General features: G+C 38.7%; 1 protein-coding gene across 2 annotated transcripts in view; it reads left to right on the forward strand.

Moving 5' to 3' along the window:
- The window catches only part of TRIM66 (tripartite motif containing 66), a 52843-nt gene that overhangs the window by 23565 nt on the left and 9565 nt on the right, over positions 1–19713 (forward strand). Inside the window, exons 5-12 of one of the 2 annotated variants that reach the window (XM_061462942.1) lie at positions 632–748; positions 2355–2469; positions 3775–3921; positions 4060–4177; positions 5505–6382; positions 7417–7575; positions 17212–17484; positions 17702–17930. In XM_061462942.1, coding sequence (XP_061318926.1) covers positions 632–748; positions 2355–2469; positions 3775–3921; positions 4060–4177; positions 5505–6382; positions 7417–7575; positions 17212–17484; positions 17702–17930 — 2036 coding nt within the window. The remainder of the gene's footprint in view (positions 1–631; positions 749–2354; positions 2470–3774; positions 3922–4059; positions 4178–5504; positions 6383–7416; positions 7576–17211; positions 17485–17701; positions 17931–19713) is intronic. The other variant, XM_061462943.1, reaches the window with a different exon arrangement.

Genomic DNA, 19713 nt, shown 5'->3' on the forward strand with positions numbered 1-19713 from the left:
ATTGATTGTTTAATCATAATGCTATCTAAAACTGTAGCTAGTTTAGATTTAAGGCTGTCCATTTCCTGCCAACTACGCTTGCAGGCTAGTTCAAACTTAAAAGCCACAGCAAACTCAGTTCAGTTCTCTTATGCCCAAGCAGTGTAACATGTGGCTTACTGCCCTCACAGAATCATTCACTGCTCTCTGCAGTGTGTACCTTCCCAATTGTATCGTCTGCCCAGATGCTATCTATGCATGCATATAATTCATTGTGATTCTGTTCAAAGGCTCAAAATTAACTCAGTGCTTTGCACTGTTCAAGTACTTCTGTTTGTCTTTATCAAAGACATCATGACTGTACAACTCCAGAGTTACCAAAGTTTGAGCATGCTGCTTGCCTGTGGAAGTGTGTAAGCCATGTACAGAATTGTCTGTGCATAGAGACACTTTTTGTGAGATGAGCCTGCCTGTGTGAGGGACTATAAATTTCAGCTGTCACAGAAAAGATTTGTAGTAGGAAAGAAGCAGGGACCATGACCAGAGAGGTATTAGGGCAGTTGGTCCCTTAAACTCATCAACTGATCAGTTCATTACTTATCAACAGAAAAAAAAACAATCCACAGCATGAGAATTTCCATTTCTTTCTCAGGTTCAGGCATCTTGATGAAGCTTTGCAAAATCAGAGAGTTATCCTGGAAAATGTCATCACTGAAGTGGAAGAGAAAAAAAATGGGATTCAGGTTTCAGCTAAACAGATTGAAGACAGGTGATTGCTATGCATTATTTTTCCATGAAAGTGAGTGATCAGTTAAAATATTTTCACTAAATGCAGGTTAACAAAAGAAAATGCAGATTTTTTAGTTGGTCTTTTTTTTTTTACTTGGAGGCTATGAAATAATAGGAAGATTAGAAATGTCAAATTCGTATTTAAGTGGTACTGACAAGTCATGACATTGTAATACATGATTCCAGTCTTTACAAGGCATGTGAGAGCTGAAATCTTCAGAGTTAACATTTCTTTGTATAATCTATTCCTGAACTAGAATTTGAAAAGATTATAAATAAAGACTAATTTAAAAATACCTTATTTTCTTCAAGAAACCTCCAAAGAAGCTGCAATTCCAGTCAAGAGTAGTATAAAAATGAAAATATTTCATTATATTAACTGGATTTCAGCTACTGATTATATGTTGGCTGTTGGATCTCTCTTCTGCAGTAATAAAACCATTTGAAACACCTTGAAAGAGTACAAATCACAAGTGGTGTACCTCAGGGGTCTGTTTTGGGACCAATACTGTTTAATATTTTCATCAACAATGTAGAGAGTGGGATAGAGTGCATTTGCAGCAAGTTTGCAGACAACTGCTGAGTGGTGTGGGTGACAGCCTGAGGGATGGGATGCCATCCAAAGGGACCTGGACAAGCTTGAGAAGTGGGCTCATGTGAACCTCATGAGGTTCAACAAGGCCAAGTGCAAAGTCCTGCATTTGGGTAGAGGCAATCTCTGGTATCAATACAGACTGGGGGATGAAGGGATTGAGGACAGCCTTGTTGAGAAGGACTTGGGGATACTGGGAGATGAAAAACTGGACATTCACTGGCAATGTGCATGCCCGTTCCAGAAAGCCAACCATATCCTGGGCTGCATCAAAAGCAGTGTGGCCAGCAGGTCAAGGGAGGTGTTTCTGACACTCTACTCTGCTCCTGTGAGACCCTACTTCTGCATTCAGCTCTGGAGTCCTCAGCACAGGAAAAGACATGAATCTGCTGGAGGGGGTCCAGAGGAGGCGCACAAAATATGATCAGAGAGATGAAGCACCTGTCCTATGAGGACAGTTTGGCAGATTTGGGTTTGTTTAGCCTGGAGAAAAGAAGGCTCTGGGGAAACCTTATTGTGGCCTTTCAATACTTATAGGGGGCTTCTAAGAAAGATGGGAACAAACTTTTAGTAGGGTGTGTTGCAATATGACAGGGGATAATGGTTTTAAACTGAAAGAAGGTAGATTTAAACTATTTATGAGGAAGAAAATTTTTACAGTGAGGGTGGTGAAAAACTGGAACAGGTTACCCAGGGAGGTGGTAGATGCCTCATCCCTGGAAACATTCAAGGTCAGGTTGAAAGAGGCTCTGACCAATCTGCTCTAGCTGAAGATGTCCCTGCTCATTGCAGGGGGGTTGGACTAGATGGCCTTTTAAGGTCCCTTCTAACCCAAACTATTCTATGTTTGAAGTGTGGGAAAACTTAAAGGAAATGTTATGACTTTCACTGGAGTTCTCTGTCAATGGTTAGATCAGTTCTTCTAGCAACTACTAAGCTCTGAATAAATGACATACAGTTGGCTCATCCAGAGATGTGCATCTCTTACCCATAGGTTGCTTGAAGTAAAACACTTATACAAAAGGGTAGGAAATCAGATAAAAGCGGCCAAGATGGTTTTGATGAATGAAATCAATAAACGAACAAACAACCTTCTTGAACAACTTGAAGTAAGTAAGGCTATGTCCTTTGATAACTTGGGAAATTAAACTAAATTGAATTTAAACCCAGTGCTGATGGAAAGAATATGGACTGTGAGAGTTATTGTCCCTTTTCTTAGGGTTTGTTTTTGTTTGTTTTTTGGTTTTATTTTTTTTCCCTGCAGAATTTTATGTGGAATCGATGGTTGACAAAGATTCAGGATGAAGCATCAAAATGTTTAATTATCATGAATTAACCACATTTTCTAATGCAATTACAGACAATATGTGTGCAGCTTTTGAGTACTTACAAACCAAGCCTGCTTCTGGTTTTAATGATTCATTTGTAGAATCAATAGCAGCACATTTAACATCCTGTTTCAAAAATAATCCTTTGGTCTACTTTCTGTAACAGAACCTGAAGTTTTGAGTCTTCAGTTTTGGGATGTCCAGTTGAAGTCCATATGATTTTATTTTGAAATGTGCTGAGTACAGTGATTGCTATTGGATCTGATCAGAACTTCCAGTTGTCAGTTATTCTTGGGTAATTTTAGCAGGTATTGCAAAGACAAAGCACTCAACACTTGCTGGCGGCCTTTGAATTAGTGTATTTGATTCAAATATTGGTATTCAGCTAAGTAGCTTTACGAAAAAGAGAAATGTATGTTTTCATTTCTGTGTTATTGAACATTAAGTAAATTCAGGGTTCATGTGGTTTGACAACATTTCAGTGTTTGAGGTATCTATAACTGCAACACAACTGTGCCCGCACTTAAAGTGCATGTACATAGGGCTGTATTGAAGTGCGTGTAGGGAGGGGTATTAAATGAAATCAGGAAGTCCTGATTTCAAATCAAATAAGGGCAGATAGTTCTTCACACAAGTGGTAAATAAGTGTGCATGGGTTCAAAATTAATGAGGCAAATTCATAGAAAAATGCACTGAGGATGTTAACATAGCCTCTGTCTTTGTGGTCCCTAAGTCATGAATTGCTGGAGACTGGAAGACTCTTCTGAGGAAAAGCTGTATGCTTCCCCTCTTTTTATGTATTTTCTTGGGTCTCTTCTGTTGTGTATCGTAGCAGACAAGATAGCTTTCTTGGGTTACCTCATTCTGTTAAACCAGAGCCAGAACGATGTAGGTTGCTTGCTCCTGGAAAAGTCAATCTTCCTGAATTCAGATGTCTGTTAAATAGGATTTGCTTTCTTTTTTTTTGATTGATGGTTTAAGGTGGTTTGCATCTCTAAATAATGCATAATGTAGCGCCAGTGATTGTGTATATTACGTGTGTCTGAAGAATGACAGCCATCTTCCACTGATTCACATTACAAACAGAATATCACCAGTGAAAGGAAGCAGAAATTGGAGCAACAACTGCAAGGTGTTGTGCTTTTAAGCAGACAGGTAGAACGTGTGCAGAACTTCATCAGCTGGGCAGTGTGCAGTAAAAACAGCATCCCATTTCTCTTCAGTAAAGAACTGGTAAGAGCAATACTTATTTTCTTATTTGAAATTGTGCAATAATGTGAAAACTTTAAGGACTTAATGTTTCTCAAATAAAATGTTTTTTTATGATATTATAATTGGGAATAAAATAATTGTCTTTTGACTTGTCACCAGATTGTATTTCAAATCCAGCGCTTGTTAGAGACAAATTGTAATACAGACACAGACCCTCCTCTGAAGATCAGATTTACTTGGGATTCTTCCTACTGGACTAAACAACTGTCCAATTTTGGTAAGAAAATATATTGTTGTTTATTAGGCGTGTGCCTAAAGCTAGACAAGACAGATAGAGACAATACAGTACTTTCCCTGAAGTGCACACCTTTTTAGTCTTGTCTTCCAGTTCTGTACCTCTTGTCACGTTCTGAAGAAAAAGTTACTGTGGCTGAACTTTCTGGGTTTTCCCTCCAGTTATATCAATCCACCTATTAAAAGACATACATAAATACTGCTCTATAAACATTATCTAGAAATACACTGTATAAATATCATCTTTGGTGGTCTTACAGAATCACAATGTAAGAACACAGCTACTTGTTTAGTGGAAACCCCATGCCGTACTACCAAATAACTTTTAACTGAAATTACTTAAAATGTAGCATCACCGGCTATAAAACAGCCTTGACTTTGCCTGGCATATTTGCAATTAAGTTCTGTCCCAGCAAGCAATAATTCTGTACAACACTGTCACTCTGGCAGTCCTTTAAGGAGTACCCTGCCTGCAGTAGAGTGTCTGCAGTGGATCTTGTGCTATTTCTCCTTACCCGTGAGCAGCTGGGCTTAGTCATACCCATGTTCCTTGGATCCTTTAGTACCTTAGTGTCCAAGTGACCTGAGCAGTTCTTGAGACACTTCCAATTAATGGGCACAAAGATGGCTTTAAGACATCTGCTGAATAATAATTACAATGCTATTTATATAATGAATGTGCATATAGTGACTTTGTTACCCCCTAGCTCTAAATTCCCCAACAGCAGCGGGTTTTTACAGTAAATTCAGTGTGGTGGTCCAATCAATGATCTAAAAGATTGGTTCTCTTCCCATTTTAAGATACTTAAAATTAGACTGAGTAAAACCCTGTCAAAAATATTACAAGGTATAATATTTTCTTGACTGAAAGCATGGACAAGATCCATTCATAGGTCACTTCTATTTCTAGCTTTTATGATTCTCACCTACATAATAACAGTATCTTATTTTTGTCACTTGGAAGTTGCCTTTTGTACCCATGCTTTTTGTAAACCATACTTTAAGAAAAAAAATGAAAGTATAAGCTGTATCGATCAGTTACGATAAAATAAATTGAGGACAGATTTTCAAAGCATTTGCTGGTAATTCAACTATGAGTTCCACTAGTATCAGTGAGAGTTTTGTATGATTTTAAATCCCTGAAAAGTCTTGAAAACTTGTCTTGAAAGTATGTTGAAGGACTGTTTGCATAGGATATTTAAATACCTTTTATATTTGAAATGAAGACAAAGAGATAGCCACCATTTGCAGATTTTATTGTGTAAATTTGTCAAGACCATGGAAGGGAGTAAATGTGCTGTTTTTTCCAGGGGGCTTCACTATGGAAGGTGGAGACATTTCTCACTCAGATGTGCTACTCTGTGGAAATGTGCAAGGGTTACAGACCTCCTTGTATCATGGGCATCGTGCACCAGGATCACAGCTGGAGCCTGTGAATAGCCAGCCACATCAGTTTCCACCTGCCATTCAGTGTCCTACATCTGTGTGCTGCTCGCACTGCCTGAGCATACCTCACCCAAACAAAGCTCTGCCTTCTTATCAAGACATAAACCGCCATCAAAATTTTCGGCAGCCTCCCGAACTGCATCAGCAGCACTTTCCTCTGCACTACAGCATGCAGCAACATGACAAAGAGCCAAGGGGTGCCCCCCAGCCTGTGAAGCTAACACAGTCTGGGCTGGAACAGCAGTCACAGTCAGAGCAAGAGAATATGTCTGGGAGGATAAGAAAGCACTTACCATCCCAGACTGCACCCATGGGTTATGCTGTTGTATCACATGAAGCTCAGCAAGTACATACAAGCCATTCACAGCCATGTTGCACTCAGGCTTCTTTGCATACATCAAGTGCACAAGTGCAACTTGGTCATCTCCAGAAGATAAAATCTAACCACTTGCAGCAGCCACCACAGCAGCAGCAGCTGCCACCAGCATCACCACCATCAGGTCAGAATGAGAGCACCCACAAACAAGTAATCCAGCAGAGCCTGGACATAATGCATCATCAGTTTGAACTGGAAGAGATGAAAAAGGATTTGGAGCTGCTTCTGCAGGCCCAAGGACAGCCCAGCTTGCAGCTGAACGAAGCAAAGCCACCTCAGCATGTTCAACAGACCATAGTTGGTCAAATCAACTACATAGTGAGGCAGCCAGCCCCAGTTCAGCAACAAATCCAAGAGGAAGCACAAGTAAGTTCTCAAAAAGTTCTTTCCTATTGCATTTAGCCAATGTAAGATCAGAAATGGGAGATGCCTTTGAGATTTCATGTATGTGGTTGAACTTTCTGTTATTGTCTTGTCTATGTTTGTATTCAGCAGAGGCTCCATGCCTCATGCAGATTTAACCAAAATTTGCTTTAAAGTGCATAAACAACCAGGATCCCAAAGATCTTAATCTCTAAATAGCCAACATGAGCAGCAGGTGGGAGAATAAAAGCATCATCATTCCTCCTTTCTGAATAGGTAACTGGAGGACTGCAGTAGTTTCTCCATTAATACTCCTTTTTCTGGAAATTTTAATCCCTGAGCCCTTGAAATAGATTCCCTTTTGATTCTGAATACTAGTGGAAAGAGATTGAAGAATTATTCTACTGGTAACTGCTTTTGCTACTGCATCATGACCTTTCAGATTTTAATCAATATTCATGCATGCTGTTACGGTTAAAGTTTCGTCAGCAGGGCTAATTTCTCCCTTTTTCCTCTGTTGCTAAGAATCCTGCTTTTGAAAAAGGGACAGTGCTACATCCAAACTGCAAGGTGGAAGAAGAAGGGGGATAGTGAGAGAGCAGCTGCGTGGTTCCGAGTTACTGGCTGGGCTTAAAACACTATAGTTCCACAATAAAGTGGCTTTGAAACTCATTCAAAACAGTGGGAATTGCCGTGGAAAGGTGGCTGGGACTTCACGTTGTGTAAATTCTGTAGAGAATAGCTCTTAAAGAGGTTTACCTCTAGGGGCAGACTTCAGGCTTTTGAAACAGCTGTACATTTCAGCATCTTTATTGATTTTATTTTATTTCTTTTTTTAAAATTCATTGTTTTTTAAGGGAAATCTCAAAATCTTTCTCTGTTCATTTATCTTTCTGTTTAGGGTTACTTTGAAGATCTTTTTAGTTTTAGAGTCTTCCTAGTCTTGTAATATTTTGTATGCTGTGAGTTGATGTGAATTCATTAACATTCTTCATTCTGAGATTTTGAAAACACAAATTCTTAATTGTGATTTCTAGGTCTGTGAGAGTTCCACTGAACTTGATGCCCAGAAACCTGTAATTCCTCTTGACAAAACTGATAGTCCCTCCCTGTCAGAGTCACTGGAAGGAGCCAGTGTCAGCAGTCACTCCCCTGAGACCACATTGCAACAATCATCTTTCCATCCAGTGAGAAAGGTACTTTTTAAAAGATATATTTTAAAGGGAAAACATAGTTTGATAATACTGAATATGGTATGGCTTTGGAACTTGCAATCAGGTTGAAAAAAATAAAATATAGTGAATGTGAACAAAATGGCTTTTGGATATTAGAAGATGGTCATAGCCTAGCCTATGCTATACTGTGCTGTAGCCAGCAAATAGTAGTGTTTAGGTCTGGCTGGCATGATTTTTAAGTATGAACTTGGTAGATAAGTAGAAAACCTATATCTTCAGTGAGAAAATTCTGTGTAGTCCTGATCTCTAGGGCATTAACTAACTAGCTCTTGCTAACTACCATACTAGCAGCAGTTAATCTGGGAGAACTGGGGAGCAGGGACAAGTCAAAGATTCTAATGAAATCAGGCCTGAGGAACATCCTTCAAAGTAGTTGCCCTGGAAATAACACCATTAATTATTACTTAAGATGTGGTGTCTGAAAGGGATATAATTCTGATATGCTCCTTCTTCTTGTTCATGTAGAAGCAAAAAAATCATAGGTTTCTGTATCTCTACAATACTTCAGCACGTAATAGAGCCATGCTTCGATCCTCCTACCTACTGGGAAGCCCTAAGTATTGAAGAAACTGCATAAAGAAAACCAGGAGGGCTGATCTTTATCAGTAGATCCTTGCTGGCTCTGGATATCACCTGTACATTTGAGACAGAGAAGCTGCTTTTTACAGATTGTTTAAAACACCCCAAACAGCACTTCATATTCTGTTTGCTCAAATCCGTTTGGTACTTCTGTGGATGACTCATGTTGTGTACCATGTAGAAGTCTTTCATGAATATTTTTTCTTGGTATTTGTGTGTGGGATATTGTGGAAGAACTCATCTTTCCAAACTAGCCCCCAAAAGGAAGTTATTTTATTATTCTTCAGTGTGTAGCTCTGTTGACCGAACATATTTATGATGCAATATGCAATCAGAGAGATGTTTGAGATCCTTCTGGGAATTTTAGAGACTTGGAAAGGTAATGATTACTGAGAGTCTAGAAACAGCATGAGAATCAGATTTGGAAGCCACAAAGAAATCTGCAATTACTAACTTAACCCTGTAAATGTGATGGAATTTCTGGATCAAGCTGATGGTATCACAACATTCTGAGATGATCCTCTTTGGCTCTGAACGTTCACACGTGGAACCAAATCTCCCTTGACCTCCAATAGAGCACAGGACTGAGGAAAGCTATGCAAATTTTCTAGGATAGAGATACCTTTACTTTAGGATATGACTGTAAAAATTGGATAGAGATACCTTTACTTTAGGATATGACTGTAAAAATTGAAGATGTGTATTTAAGGCCTGAACAAGACCATGAACTAGAGCACATACTTTTCTTGTAATGCAGACACACCCTCAAAGTTATTTGTGAAAATGACTAACTAGCTAACTAACCGTCTAGAGGCTTTTACTACATGCGTATTGAAGAAGCTGTCTTTTGTCTTCTGGACCTGTAAAGGAAGGTTATTCTCAACATTTTAAACAAGAAAAGTCAGAAAGATGAAAGAAAATGGAAGCAGATGTGCAAGAGGGAGACTAGTGTAGTCTGATGGAAAAATTAGGAGAAGAAAAAAGGAAGAAGGGCTGATTTGTTGCTGCGCAAGTTGAGAAGACAGCAAGAGGAGGGTACTCCTAGAAAAGAGAAAAACAAACCAAAACAAAACAGAATTTTTTCTAATGGTGCTGAGAAGCATATGCTCTTCTGCCTGGCACCTCTGCAAGAAATTAGGACATTCATCAGCTACAGTACCCCATCTTTGCTTGTATATATCTGGGGTGAAGTCACAATGTACGGACAGCTCTGGCAATGGCTAATTAGAAATGTGAAGGGAAACAGTACACTAAGGAAGCCCTTGAAATACATTCTTTGTAAATGCTGTTTAAAAAAGTCTTGACTACTTTTGCTGACAATCAAATTAAATCTAGGCTTAGACTGATTCCTATTTAAGAACAAGGGGATGTGTCTATGCATTCTTATCTATGTTTCACCTGACTAAATGTCTTCATGCTTATCTCCAGACAAAAAATTCTGTATAGGTGTTTGTATATTTAACTTTCCAATGGCCCAAATTCAGAACATTTCATCTCTCTCACATTCTTGGAGTTCATGGAAAACATGAATGCACTTGGAAAATATCATTGAAAAAATAACTACAGAAACCTTTTGCTACCTGAAGAAGAACTGTATTCTGCCTTTGGAGAATATTTGGTACTGGACTTCTTGGCCTTGTATTGCAGTTCTGCTGAACTCTGAAGCCTCTGTTGTGTGCGGCGTTCCTAGTGGAGTAATTCTCTGGCTGCTGAGATTCTTTCATTAAAGAGAAAGCAGTGTGAACCAGGACATAGCAAAACTTAGAATTAACTGTTTAGTGATATGTTTACCAAGATCTGTCAAAAAATAAAAGCTTCCATTAACCCAGTGGTATCCTTTATTTTGGAGGGAGCAAGGCTTGTTTGCTTATGTAATTAAACATCTGTGCATTAATTTTAAAACATGTTTATGGCATGCATGTGATACCATTGACTGATAACTAGATGAATTGTCTACATATAGGATCATACTTATGTGTGAAACAATGTGGAGCAGATGCTATTAATAGTTTGGGATCACAACATTAATCATAAATGGGGAAACCACAAGTACATTATTCAGATCATCCCAGAGAACTGCTAATACCGCCATTACTCCATGGTGTGAGGCACTTGTATGCCATATGAGTGCTTTTGAGTTCAAGGAATGCTTGGTCAGAAGCACTGACATCAAGATTACTGCTATCTTAAAGGCTGGAGTAATTGCTCTCTGTGCCCACCTGCTCAGTATGCATGTGTATAGTCTAGTCTCTAAAACATGTAATTTCAGTTATGTGTGGGCTAGGCTTGTTTCACTGTATTTGAACATCAGTGGTGACATTTTATCAGTCTTTCTGTCTTCCTGTGTTTTCCTTTAAATATTCTTTCTCTGTGAATCAAATATTTTGTGCAGAATAAATGTTTCTGTACTTAGACCATTGATTTTTTGAGTACTGCACTTAGCTTAACTTTGGGCTTAATTAGCAACTTTTAAGAATAGGGGAATAGAAATGGAAGATTTTTATCTGTGCAAAATGGTTATAATTTTCTCTTCACACTCCAATGTCAGTATACTTCACTCATACAGCCAGGACTTCTGTTTTGGATTGTGAAGTTGTTCTGCTTCCATGCCTGTCAAATACCCAACCTCTCCAGTAAGAATGCCAGCAAGACAGATGACAAAGTTGAGAAAAATTTTTGTGATACCTGAACTTTTTCTCTGGGGAATCTTGGCAAGCTCTAGGAAACAAATTTTATTCAAGCTATTGAATTGCTGAGTTGCAGTGTGAAGGACTGAGTTCTCAATTAGATCAACAATTTCATAGGAATGGTTGCTAACCTTCTGCAATGGTATGGTATTCCTGTTGCTTTTACATAGTATGATATTGAATTATTAATCTGTGCACAGGACTGGAGAGGTCATCTCTTCTGGAGCAAACACGACAATAATAAGATATTTTTGGTCTAATTGTGTTTTCAGGAGTAAAAATGGGCATACAATTCCTGTTTTGTTTACATGTACCTAATTGTCATTTGTGGCTGTGATGAGCAAGAGGTCTAAAGGCTGTACCTAGCATTTGAAGAAATGTCATAATTACTGTACATCTATAGCACAAATCTGTAGCTTGAGTCTCAGCTACTGCTGGAACAGACATTGGTGTTGTAGGGCCAGATGGACATCTCTCCTCTGACTCTGTAAGTGCAACCCTTTTCTCTTGATAGGAGCAGGACCTTTACTTTGTGGAGGGAGGGTTCCTTGTCTTGTCCAGCTGCTGGGTTAGGTCCTGGGCAGTGGAACACTGTACAACCTCCACTCATCCTAAAAACCTAACTGGCTTAGGCACTCGTGGTTCTCTCTTCTGCGACACTTGTCAGTTGTTAGTAGATTCACAGAACAGTAGAATCACAGAATGTTTTTTGTTGGAAAGGACCTTAAACATCATCTAGTTCCAATCCCACAGCCATAGCAGCGACACCTTCCACTGGATCAGGTTGCTCAAAGCCCCATTCAGCCTGGCCTTGGACACTTCCAGGGATGGAGCCACCGCAATTTCTTGGGGCAACCTGTTCTAGTGTCTCACCACCCTCATAATGAAGAATTTCTTCCTAATATCTACTCTAAATCTACCCTTTTTCAGCTTGTCCTGTCACTACATTCCCTTGCAAAAAGCCCCTCTCCAGATTTCTTGTAGGTCCCATTTAGGTACTGGAAGGCTGCTCTAAGGCCTCCCCAGAACCTTCTCTTCTCCAGGCTGAACAAGCCCAGCTTTCTTGGCCTGTCTTCATAGGAGAGGTGTCCCAGCCCTATGATGATCTTTGTGGCCTTTCTCTGGACTCTATCCAAAAAGTCCAGTGTCTGTCAAACACAGGTTTGGTTTCACAGGTTTCAGTCTATCGCCTGATAATTCAGTAGGATGCCTTCTTGTTCTTCTGTTAGGAAAACCAGTGAATAATCATTCTGTATTCACTGCCTTCATAATATCCATATTCTGTAGGTTTATATTGAATTTCCTCTCAAACATTTCTTTTTGAAGCTGAAAAGTGATTACTCATCTCTCTAGTTGCTTGTCTTTAGTGTGTTTTGTTTTGTTTTTTTGTCGTGTTTTGTGGTTTGTTTTTTTTTTTGTTGGTTTGGTTTTGGTTTTGTTTTACTAGAGTCCATTCTATACTTTGCTCCTTTATATATTCAGCTGTTTCACCTATGTTTCGTGTTGTTGATAAATCCTTTTTGTGACAGGGTGACCAGAAATAGTAAGCAAGGTTTAAGCACATGGAAACTTTGTATAGTGGTATAACACTATTTTTTATATTGTTCTTTTCAATTCACAGTAAGTCCCAGATTCTTAGTTCAAAAGCTCTGTTTGCCTTAAGCATCATAAAGTACTTGTAACAGGGAAATCCTAGAAAATATTTCATGTCATCCAAGGAGCACTCTTGAGAGCACTCTGAGAGAGGCTTCTGGTTTATTCCAATTATATGCAGTGGTGGCATTTCATGCAAGACTAACACAGTGACAGTGCATGTTGCAGCCTCTTAGCATCTTCTGGACTTGATGGATTCTAGGCTCTGATGTGCCAGTGCTGCTGTTACTACAGGGTTATCAGAGCAGTTGGACTTAGTCTGCTGTAGGTGGCATTCTTGAGTATTTTGCCCCAACACATTTGTCTGAAACTTTATTAATAACAACTCTTCCATCTTAGTGGCAAGTCATTAGTTATTTATCTTTAAAAGCATGTGAAATTTGTGGAAGAGGGGTTTGGTGTAACAGCACAGGTTTTACTTTTCTTACTATTGCACTGAGCATGTTGTGAGTACTTAGTGACCAAAAGTAAGAATAATTTAATATCCATCCCTAGGAATTTGAGTCCAAGCTTGGAACTGAGGCAAGTTTGTTGTTGCAATGTGGTTTTTTTTTCCAACTACTATTAATTTTAGGGGGATTAGAGGTGAAAGAAATAATAACAGCCTGGAATTTAGTGTCCTGCAATTCCTAACGTATCAGAGTATTTTTTGACTTTAAAGAATTGAGCTGATTAAGCAGAAATGCACTCATGCTTAATGCAATTAGGTGCATTTCTCAGAATGGAAATTTAACAAAACCTTTTCCTTTGACCTGGAAAAAAGGATAAATAAAACATGATGCTGCTTGCTCCATACAATCTCTTCCTCCTTCCACTTTAAGTCACCTCCGATTTATTCAGACAGAATGTTAAGGCAGATTTGGATTCTTTTTCTCACAAAACCTGAAAGGAAATCCTATTCCGAAATTGGGAAATACGAATAGGAAACGTGTAGACTGTGTGTTATCAGTGCTGCTGTGTGCGGTGAGTTAAGCAGCTGGATTGGAGTAGTACATTTGTTTAACCTCCTAGCATAATGAGCTGCCAGGGGGATTGCTCCACTTAATAGCAGCCGTTCATTACTCTGCAACCATTTGCAGCATGTTATTTCTCTTATAGCAAAGAGAATTGGCGGTTCCTAGTTTTGGCTTTCTTTATGTGTGACACTTAATGTCAACAGCCTTGAGACTTTGCCAAAACAACCCTAACAAATCCTAATTCCAGTGTTTCAAGGTAAGTATTTGCTTCTCAGAATTCTTCTGTATTAGTGCTGCATGTTTACACTGGACATTTTAAATGCAACAGTGATCAAAGAAATATTTGAACAATATGTTTATTTTTTGTTCTCTGAAGGCACTTTGCATGTTCTTTCTTCTTACCTTTCCCTACCATAGCTATGAAATTTGTGGTAGAAGGCATTTTGGGGTGGTGATGCTGCTGCCATTATAATATAAGGATCATCAGACCAAAATTAATTATGAGACAATGAGAATTCCATTTATAATGACACAGATGTAGTTCAATGTGCCAGGTTGTACATTAAAATGTCAAAACTTTCCAAATTAACCTACAGCTGAAGCCACCCTCTACCCAAGAGTATAATTAATGCCTGTTGTTTTCAAATGGTCAATGTAAAAACAATAGAGCTTTTATAAAACAGAGATAAAGTCTTTAAAGGCATCCCATTTGCAAAAACTAGCTGAACTCTCAAGGGAAAAGAGGAATTTTTGCTAATGGCAAAAGAAATTATTATTTTAGGGAGTGAATTAATAGGCTATTAATGAGCCTTGTTCCCAGTGCATTGTTCACTTCACACTCGACAGCAGCTCCATGGATCAGAATGGAATGTGTCTGTCCTTAACTGTGAGTTTTAATATTTTGCACTGAAAGATCATAATATTGCTTCATCATTAAAATAACCACAAAATTAACTTTTGCCCCAAGGGAAAGACAGATGGCAGTTTGATGGCCTCATTATTCTTTTTTTCCTTTTAACAAGCATAAGGTTTTATATTGGCTTATATAATCTAAAAAGATCTCTGAAGAAACTGATGCTATCTAGAAGACTAAAAAGATATAGCCATGTAATGCTGTTGAATTTCACCTTTAAAAAAAATTTTGTTACTACAAAGTTTTATGTGTGTGTGTGTCTACTTTTTTTCTGCAGTAAGAGTTGTCCCAGTGACTACTCCCAGTAAGTAAACTTGTCTCACTAAAGCCAGGAGTAAGCCTACCATTGTCTTATTTGGGCTAACATTTTGACTGCAGTGTATACAGTTACACACTGATGGGTCTTCACAGGGTCAGGTCTCAATATGTAATAGATGGTGGCACACTCTTGTGACACAAGTAAAGGAATATGTGTGTGGTTAGAAGACGTGAATAGCCACAAGGTCTTCAGTTAACTTTCTATGCAGCTTTGGGTGGTGTACCTACCACGTGTGTGCCTCAGCATGCCCATTTCCAATGGAGCATTAGGTAGTTCCTGTTAACTCAGGAATTTGTGGATGCTTTGTGGTTTTGAGAATCTGGCTAGAGTAAATATTTAACTACCTCACAGGGACTTGATTAATACTCACAATGGGGTTTGAAATAAGGGGGAAAGGCAAAGCTGATCATGTCCATCTGTTCAGGCATTAATTCTACTTGTTTTCTGTATATAAGAACAATTCTCATGTTTATTTTGTCATCTGAAAAAGGCTTGTGATAAAAAGAGTGATGGTATGGGAAGGAAAATATGTTCTTGATAGATGACACTTGTCACTGCATGTGCAGGAACCTGTCACAAGAACATTATAACAGCAAATGAACATTTTTGATCTTTGTGGACTTCTTAGGATGTATGACCATGAAAGCTGGATTCCTTTCTGACCTAAAAATTGGTTTGAAACATGAACACTCATAGGAATGCTCTATCAGACAGAGCATACAGAAAGCTGTGCCTCCACCAATGCGTTTACTCATTTACTGTGTTCTAGTTTTCAGCTTAAATGTAAGGTAGAAAGCGCATGGCTGACTAGTTCCAGCTCCTTCCAAGAAGTTATTATAGCTCAGGCAGCTTAGATTTAGGGACATTGATTTGACTCAATAGGAGGAAAATGGCCAATGCCCTGGCTGCAGAGACTCAGCACTCTCTGGGTGCCTTCTAAATGAAAGGACTGTTTAGAACAGACTTACTAGAGCACTGTATGGAAGATGGCACAAACATTCCCTAGCACTGTAGAAGAGCTGACCTCTTTCTGTCTCAAATGGAGGCTATTTTGTCTCATTGAATGTAAGTGCTCACTGTTTTGGCAAAACTCCTACCGTCATGTGTATTGCAAACTGAGGAAAGGGAAATTAAATAACATCCATAGGTGAAAATTAATGTCTGTGGGCAGAGAGTTCTCTTAGTGCATTGGTGATAGGCACTGGAAGCAGAGGAATTCAACACTGACTTCTTTGGCATTATGTAAGATTGACACAGGCAGAACTGACAGCTCAATCTAAGCTACTGTCTTTACCACTGTTTGATTAAGATGGACAAAGGTATCAAAATCAAAAATGGAGTAACAGTTGAGAAATACTAATTAAATCTAGGAAATGGGTCCTGTATCAGATTCACTTCTAAGTCACAGGTCCCTAGCAGAAAAGAAAGTACAACAAAGAAATTAAACTCTAATTCAGACACAATCAACACATTTCTTTCATCTTGATTTATATTACAATGAGTGCTACTTACAGTATTGTAGTCAAATGGAAAAGATTTATTCAGTCAGTTATCAAGCGTGATACACCAATGAACTATGATGAAATAAATGGAAAAGTATGTTTTCAAATGACACAAATATCCATACTTCTTAAGACTACTTCTATTTGCTTCATATGCACACTAGGAGAGAACTGATTTCAGCACAGACACACGTTCCTGGATGTAAGGCAGCTTAAGGAAGTCACCTATATGGGTGGATTTGTTTTGTTTTGCATAGCAGCATTTCTGTGGTTTTGACAGTGGCAAATCATGACAGTAGAAAATGCATGTTACTGAAACTATTTCAGAGACTGTGGTAAAAATTCCTTTTCTTTGGAAACTAGACATGTTACATCCTTTCCTCATTAGCACATGTAGGTTGTTTCTGGATTTATGCTATGATATTTAAAGCGTAAGTGGCATAGGTTTTAATGGAACAGACTCACTAACTAGCATAAACTTTTCACCATTATTAATTGTAACAAGTGTTTCATCTGTGTCAGACCTGAATCTTTTTTCTTCTGAATCTTCCTTCTGAATAAAATAATCTGATGATTTTTGAATAAAGTGATAAAAAGTCTGATCTAAATCTTATTTGTTCTGGAACAACTTAAGGGTAGTTAGTAGGGTATATATCAAGAATTGATTTAGTACCGTGTTCTACAAGCCTACTTTTCCCGTTCGTTGTAGGAAGTTAAAAATCAGGATCCTTTGGACTGATCAAAGGAAGACTTTTTTGTATATCACAGAAAAGTAACCCAGGTGTCTCCTTTTCCAATTGTCAGTTTTAGTAGTGGAAACTCTAAAGCTTTTGGAAATTTTGTAAGATTACAATAGACACATGATACAGCTGCTTCATTACCTATAGCTGAAATGGATTATGTCATCCATTATAGAAAGAACAGTAACATTTTGCTGCTGAAAAGCTTATTAACATATTGTTTGTTTTTTTCTTTTTACTTTTCCCAGCATTTGGCATCCTTAAGCTTTGTGGGCTTTTCCAGCGGTTTAGAAATGGAACTACCTTCAGTGAGGTTACCTAGCTCAGCTGATCCACATATGCAAGCTGCAGCTGCTGAAACTCTTTGCACATCCCCAAGAGCCCTTTGTGATTGTGATACTCCACCAGAGTCAGTGCCCAGTTACACCTTGGTTTTGGGCAGAGCTCCAAGTGACCTGAGCCCTGGGGCTGCCGCTGGCCATGCACCAGGTGATGCACTCCAGGGCAGCACTAAGTGCAAGGTAGGAATCTCTTGAACTCCTCTACTGAAAGGGAGTCCACTTTCATTGATAGCACATGTTTTTGTAGTCAGTCAAAGGCAGCTATTTCCGTAAGTAAAGTTTTCCTTTTGTGGTATTTGAAAACTAGTTACAAAATTATTTATTTTTTTTTAAGATGGAAAGAAAGAAAACTGACAATAAAATGTGATTTTTTTTTTTTTTTTTTTTTTTGGTGAAGCTGGAAAATGAAGACTTCAATATTGTAGATCATCCGCTAGAAAACAACTTGGATGCTGCTGGGCAAGATGTAGTTAATGAATTAACTCTTTCTACACAAAAAGTGCTGGAAGAACCTATCAATCTTTCGATCAAAAAATGTCAACATTGCACTTCTCCTTCTGAACAGCACAGTAACACTTCTTTCCTGCCCATGAATGCCAGAAAGAGAGAACTTATAAGCAAAGAAGGTATCGGGCTTTTCATTATTTCATTTGGGGTTTTGGTCTTTCTTTCTTTCTTAACACTGTGCATTGCAAGCATTGCAAAGCAGCATGCTTATTAGTGTACTTACACATAAATATGTTTTTCCAACAAGCTTCAAATATTACCAGAGTACTTAATCCAATGGAAAAGCATGATTGATCTCATCTGTGGAGGAAAACCAAGGAAATTATATTTCCTGAATTCGTAATGTCCTTCACCTATGAACCAGAAACTAGTCTGTCTGTATGAAGTATCTGGAGTATTAGTTCTCGTAGAAGCACTCCTGTTGATGAGCCCTGCAGTTATGAATACTGAAGAACTGGTGTGAAGAGTCTAAATTCAATTAAAAAAAAACAAACTTCTGAAATGTAATGTGCTTTCTGCTAAGTCCTTCACATCAATAACATAGTAAATTTCTGTTAGATTGATATATTGCACAGTATGTGCTTTTGCTTTGCTCTGTCTACAGTGGAACATTCCCTTCAACCAAGGCCTGTTTCTTCAGCCTTAATGGAGGATTAGACCTTACTTAACTCTTTTCATGGGCAAATTGCCAGCATCCTTGTGCTACACTGGAAAGCCTCCCTCCTGCAAACTCGAAAAGTCAATGGGACTATTCATGCAAGCAGGGGATTGAAGGATCAAGCTGTTATCCTGTGACTTATGCCAATATTTGGCTGCCTTTCTCTCTAAAAGATGAATTAATATTTCTTTCTCTGTGCCATTTTTTTACTTATACTAATTAGTACAAAGGAGGCCTAGCTCAGTGAGCCAAGGAAATGTATTTGTCTTCTCTTACATGTACTATGCCAGATTGTGACAATTATGCCACAATCATTTGTGTGAGTTGTAAGAATTGGGCGCACCCCTAAAAATCTGTGCCTCAGTCAGGCTTAAGTGTCTCTGAGAGGAGCAGCTTTGTAGTATTTGGTTTGGGTCTTGTGACGCTACGCAAGGAAAGCAGCTGCAACGTACAGAATTTCACTATAACATATGCTCCAAATCTTCAATGTGTAAAGCACCGGTCCTGTTGTGCAAGAGGATGAAAACACTTGAGTGTTGAATTCAGTGCTGCTCCCTTTTCACAAGGAAGGATCAGGAGCGAGCAATTCCCATCCTGCTCTTGCTGTTTAAAGGTGTGCATTGAGGGAAGATCTGAAGAAATTGAGTGACCATATGTGGTGTGCACCAGGGAGAGAGATAACTGTTACAAATGCAATGTTATCTTTCCTGGTGCCTCTCTGTAGAACTTACTGGCTTCAGCGGTGCTGTGCTGCCAAATACCTTCCGATATGCTTCTGGTATATACCTCCAGTGACTCATTATTTTCTAATATAAAATCTAAGCATTTAAGTTTAATTTACAACAAAACGCTTCTTTTCTCAGCCCCAAGAGATGTGGTAAAAATTGTACATTTCATAATTTTCCCTCTTACAGCCACTTTTTTTCTAATCATGGTTTGTGTAAACACCCTCTCCTCCCCTCCTCTTTCCTAGACTAAACAAATCTGATAGCTTCAGTCTCTCCTCATAGGTTAGAGCTGTGATTTTTTTAAAACCATCTCATTCCTATTGCACTATTTTGGGCTCCCTGCAATTAAGGAGTGCTGCCCACAGGCAATCACAGTGCTACAGATGAGGCCTCTGGGATGCCATGCAGAGCCAGGGTATCAGCTCATTGTGTTTTACATTCCTCACTGCTGGCAATATGCTGCAGAATGGCATCTGACTTTTGTGCAGCAGCAGCAGCATTATGTGGTCAACTCAC

The sequence above is a fragment of the Pezoporus flaviventris genome, unplaced genomic scaffold (genome assembly GCF_033815535.1).
Source record: "Pezoporus flaviventris isolate CSIRO_AGI_PZ_B2104156 unplaced genomic scaffold, CSIRO_AGI_Pfla_v1 ptg000036l, whole genome shotgun sequence".
Lineage (NCBI taxonomy): Eukaryota > Metazoa > Chordata > Aves > Psittaciformes > Psittacidae > Pezoporus > Pezoporus flaviventris.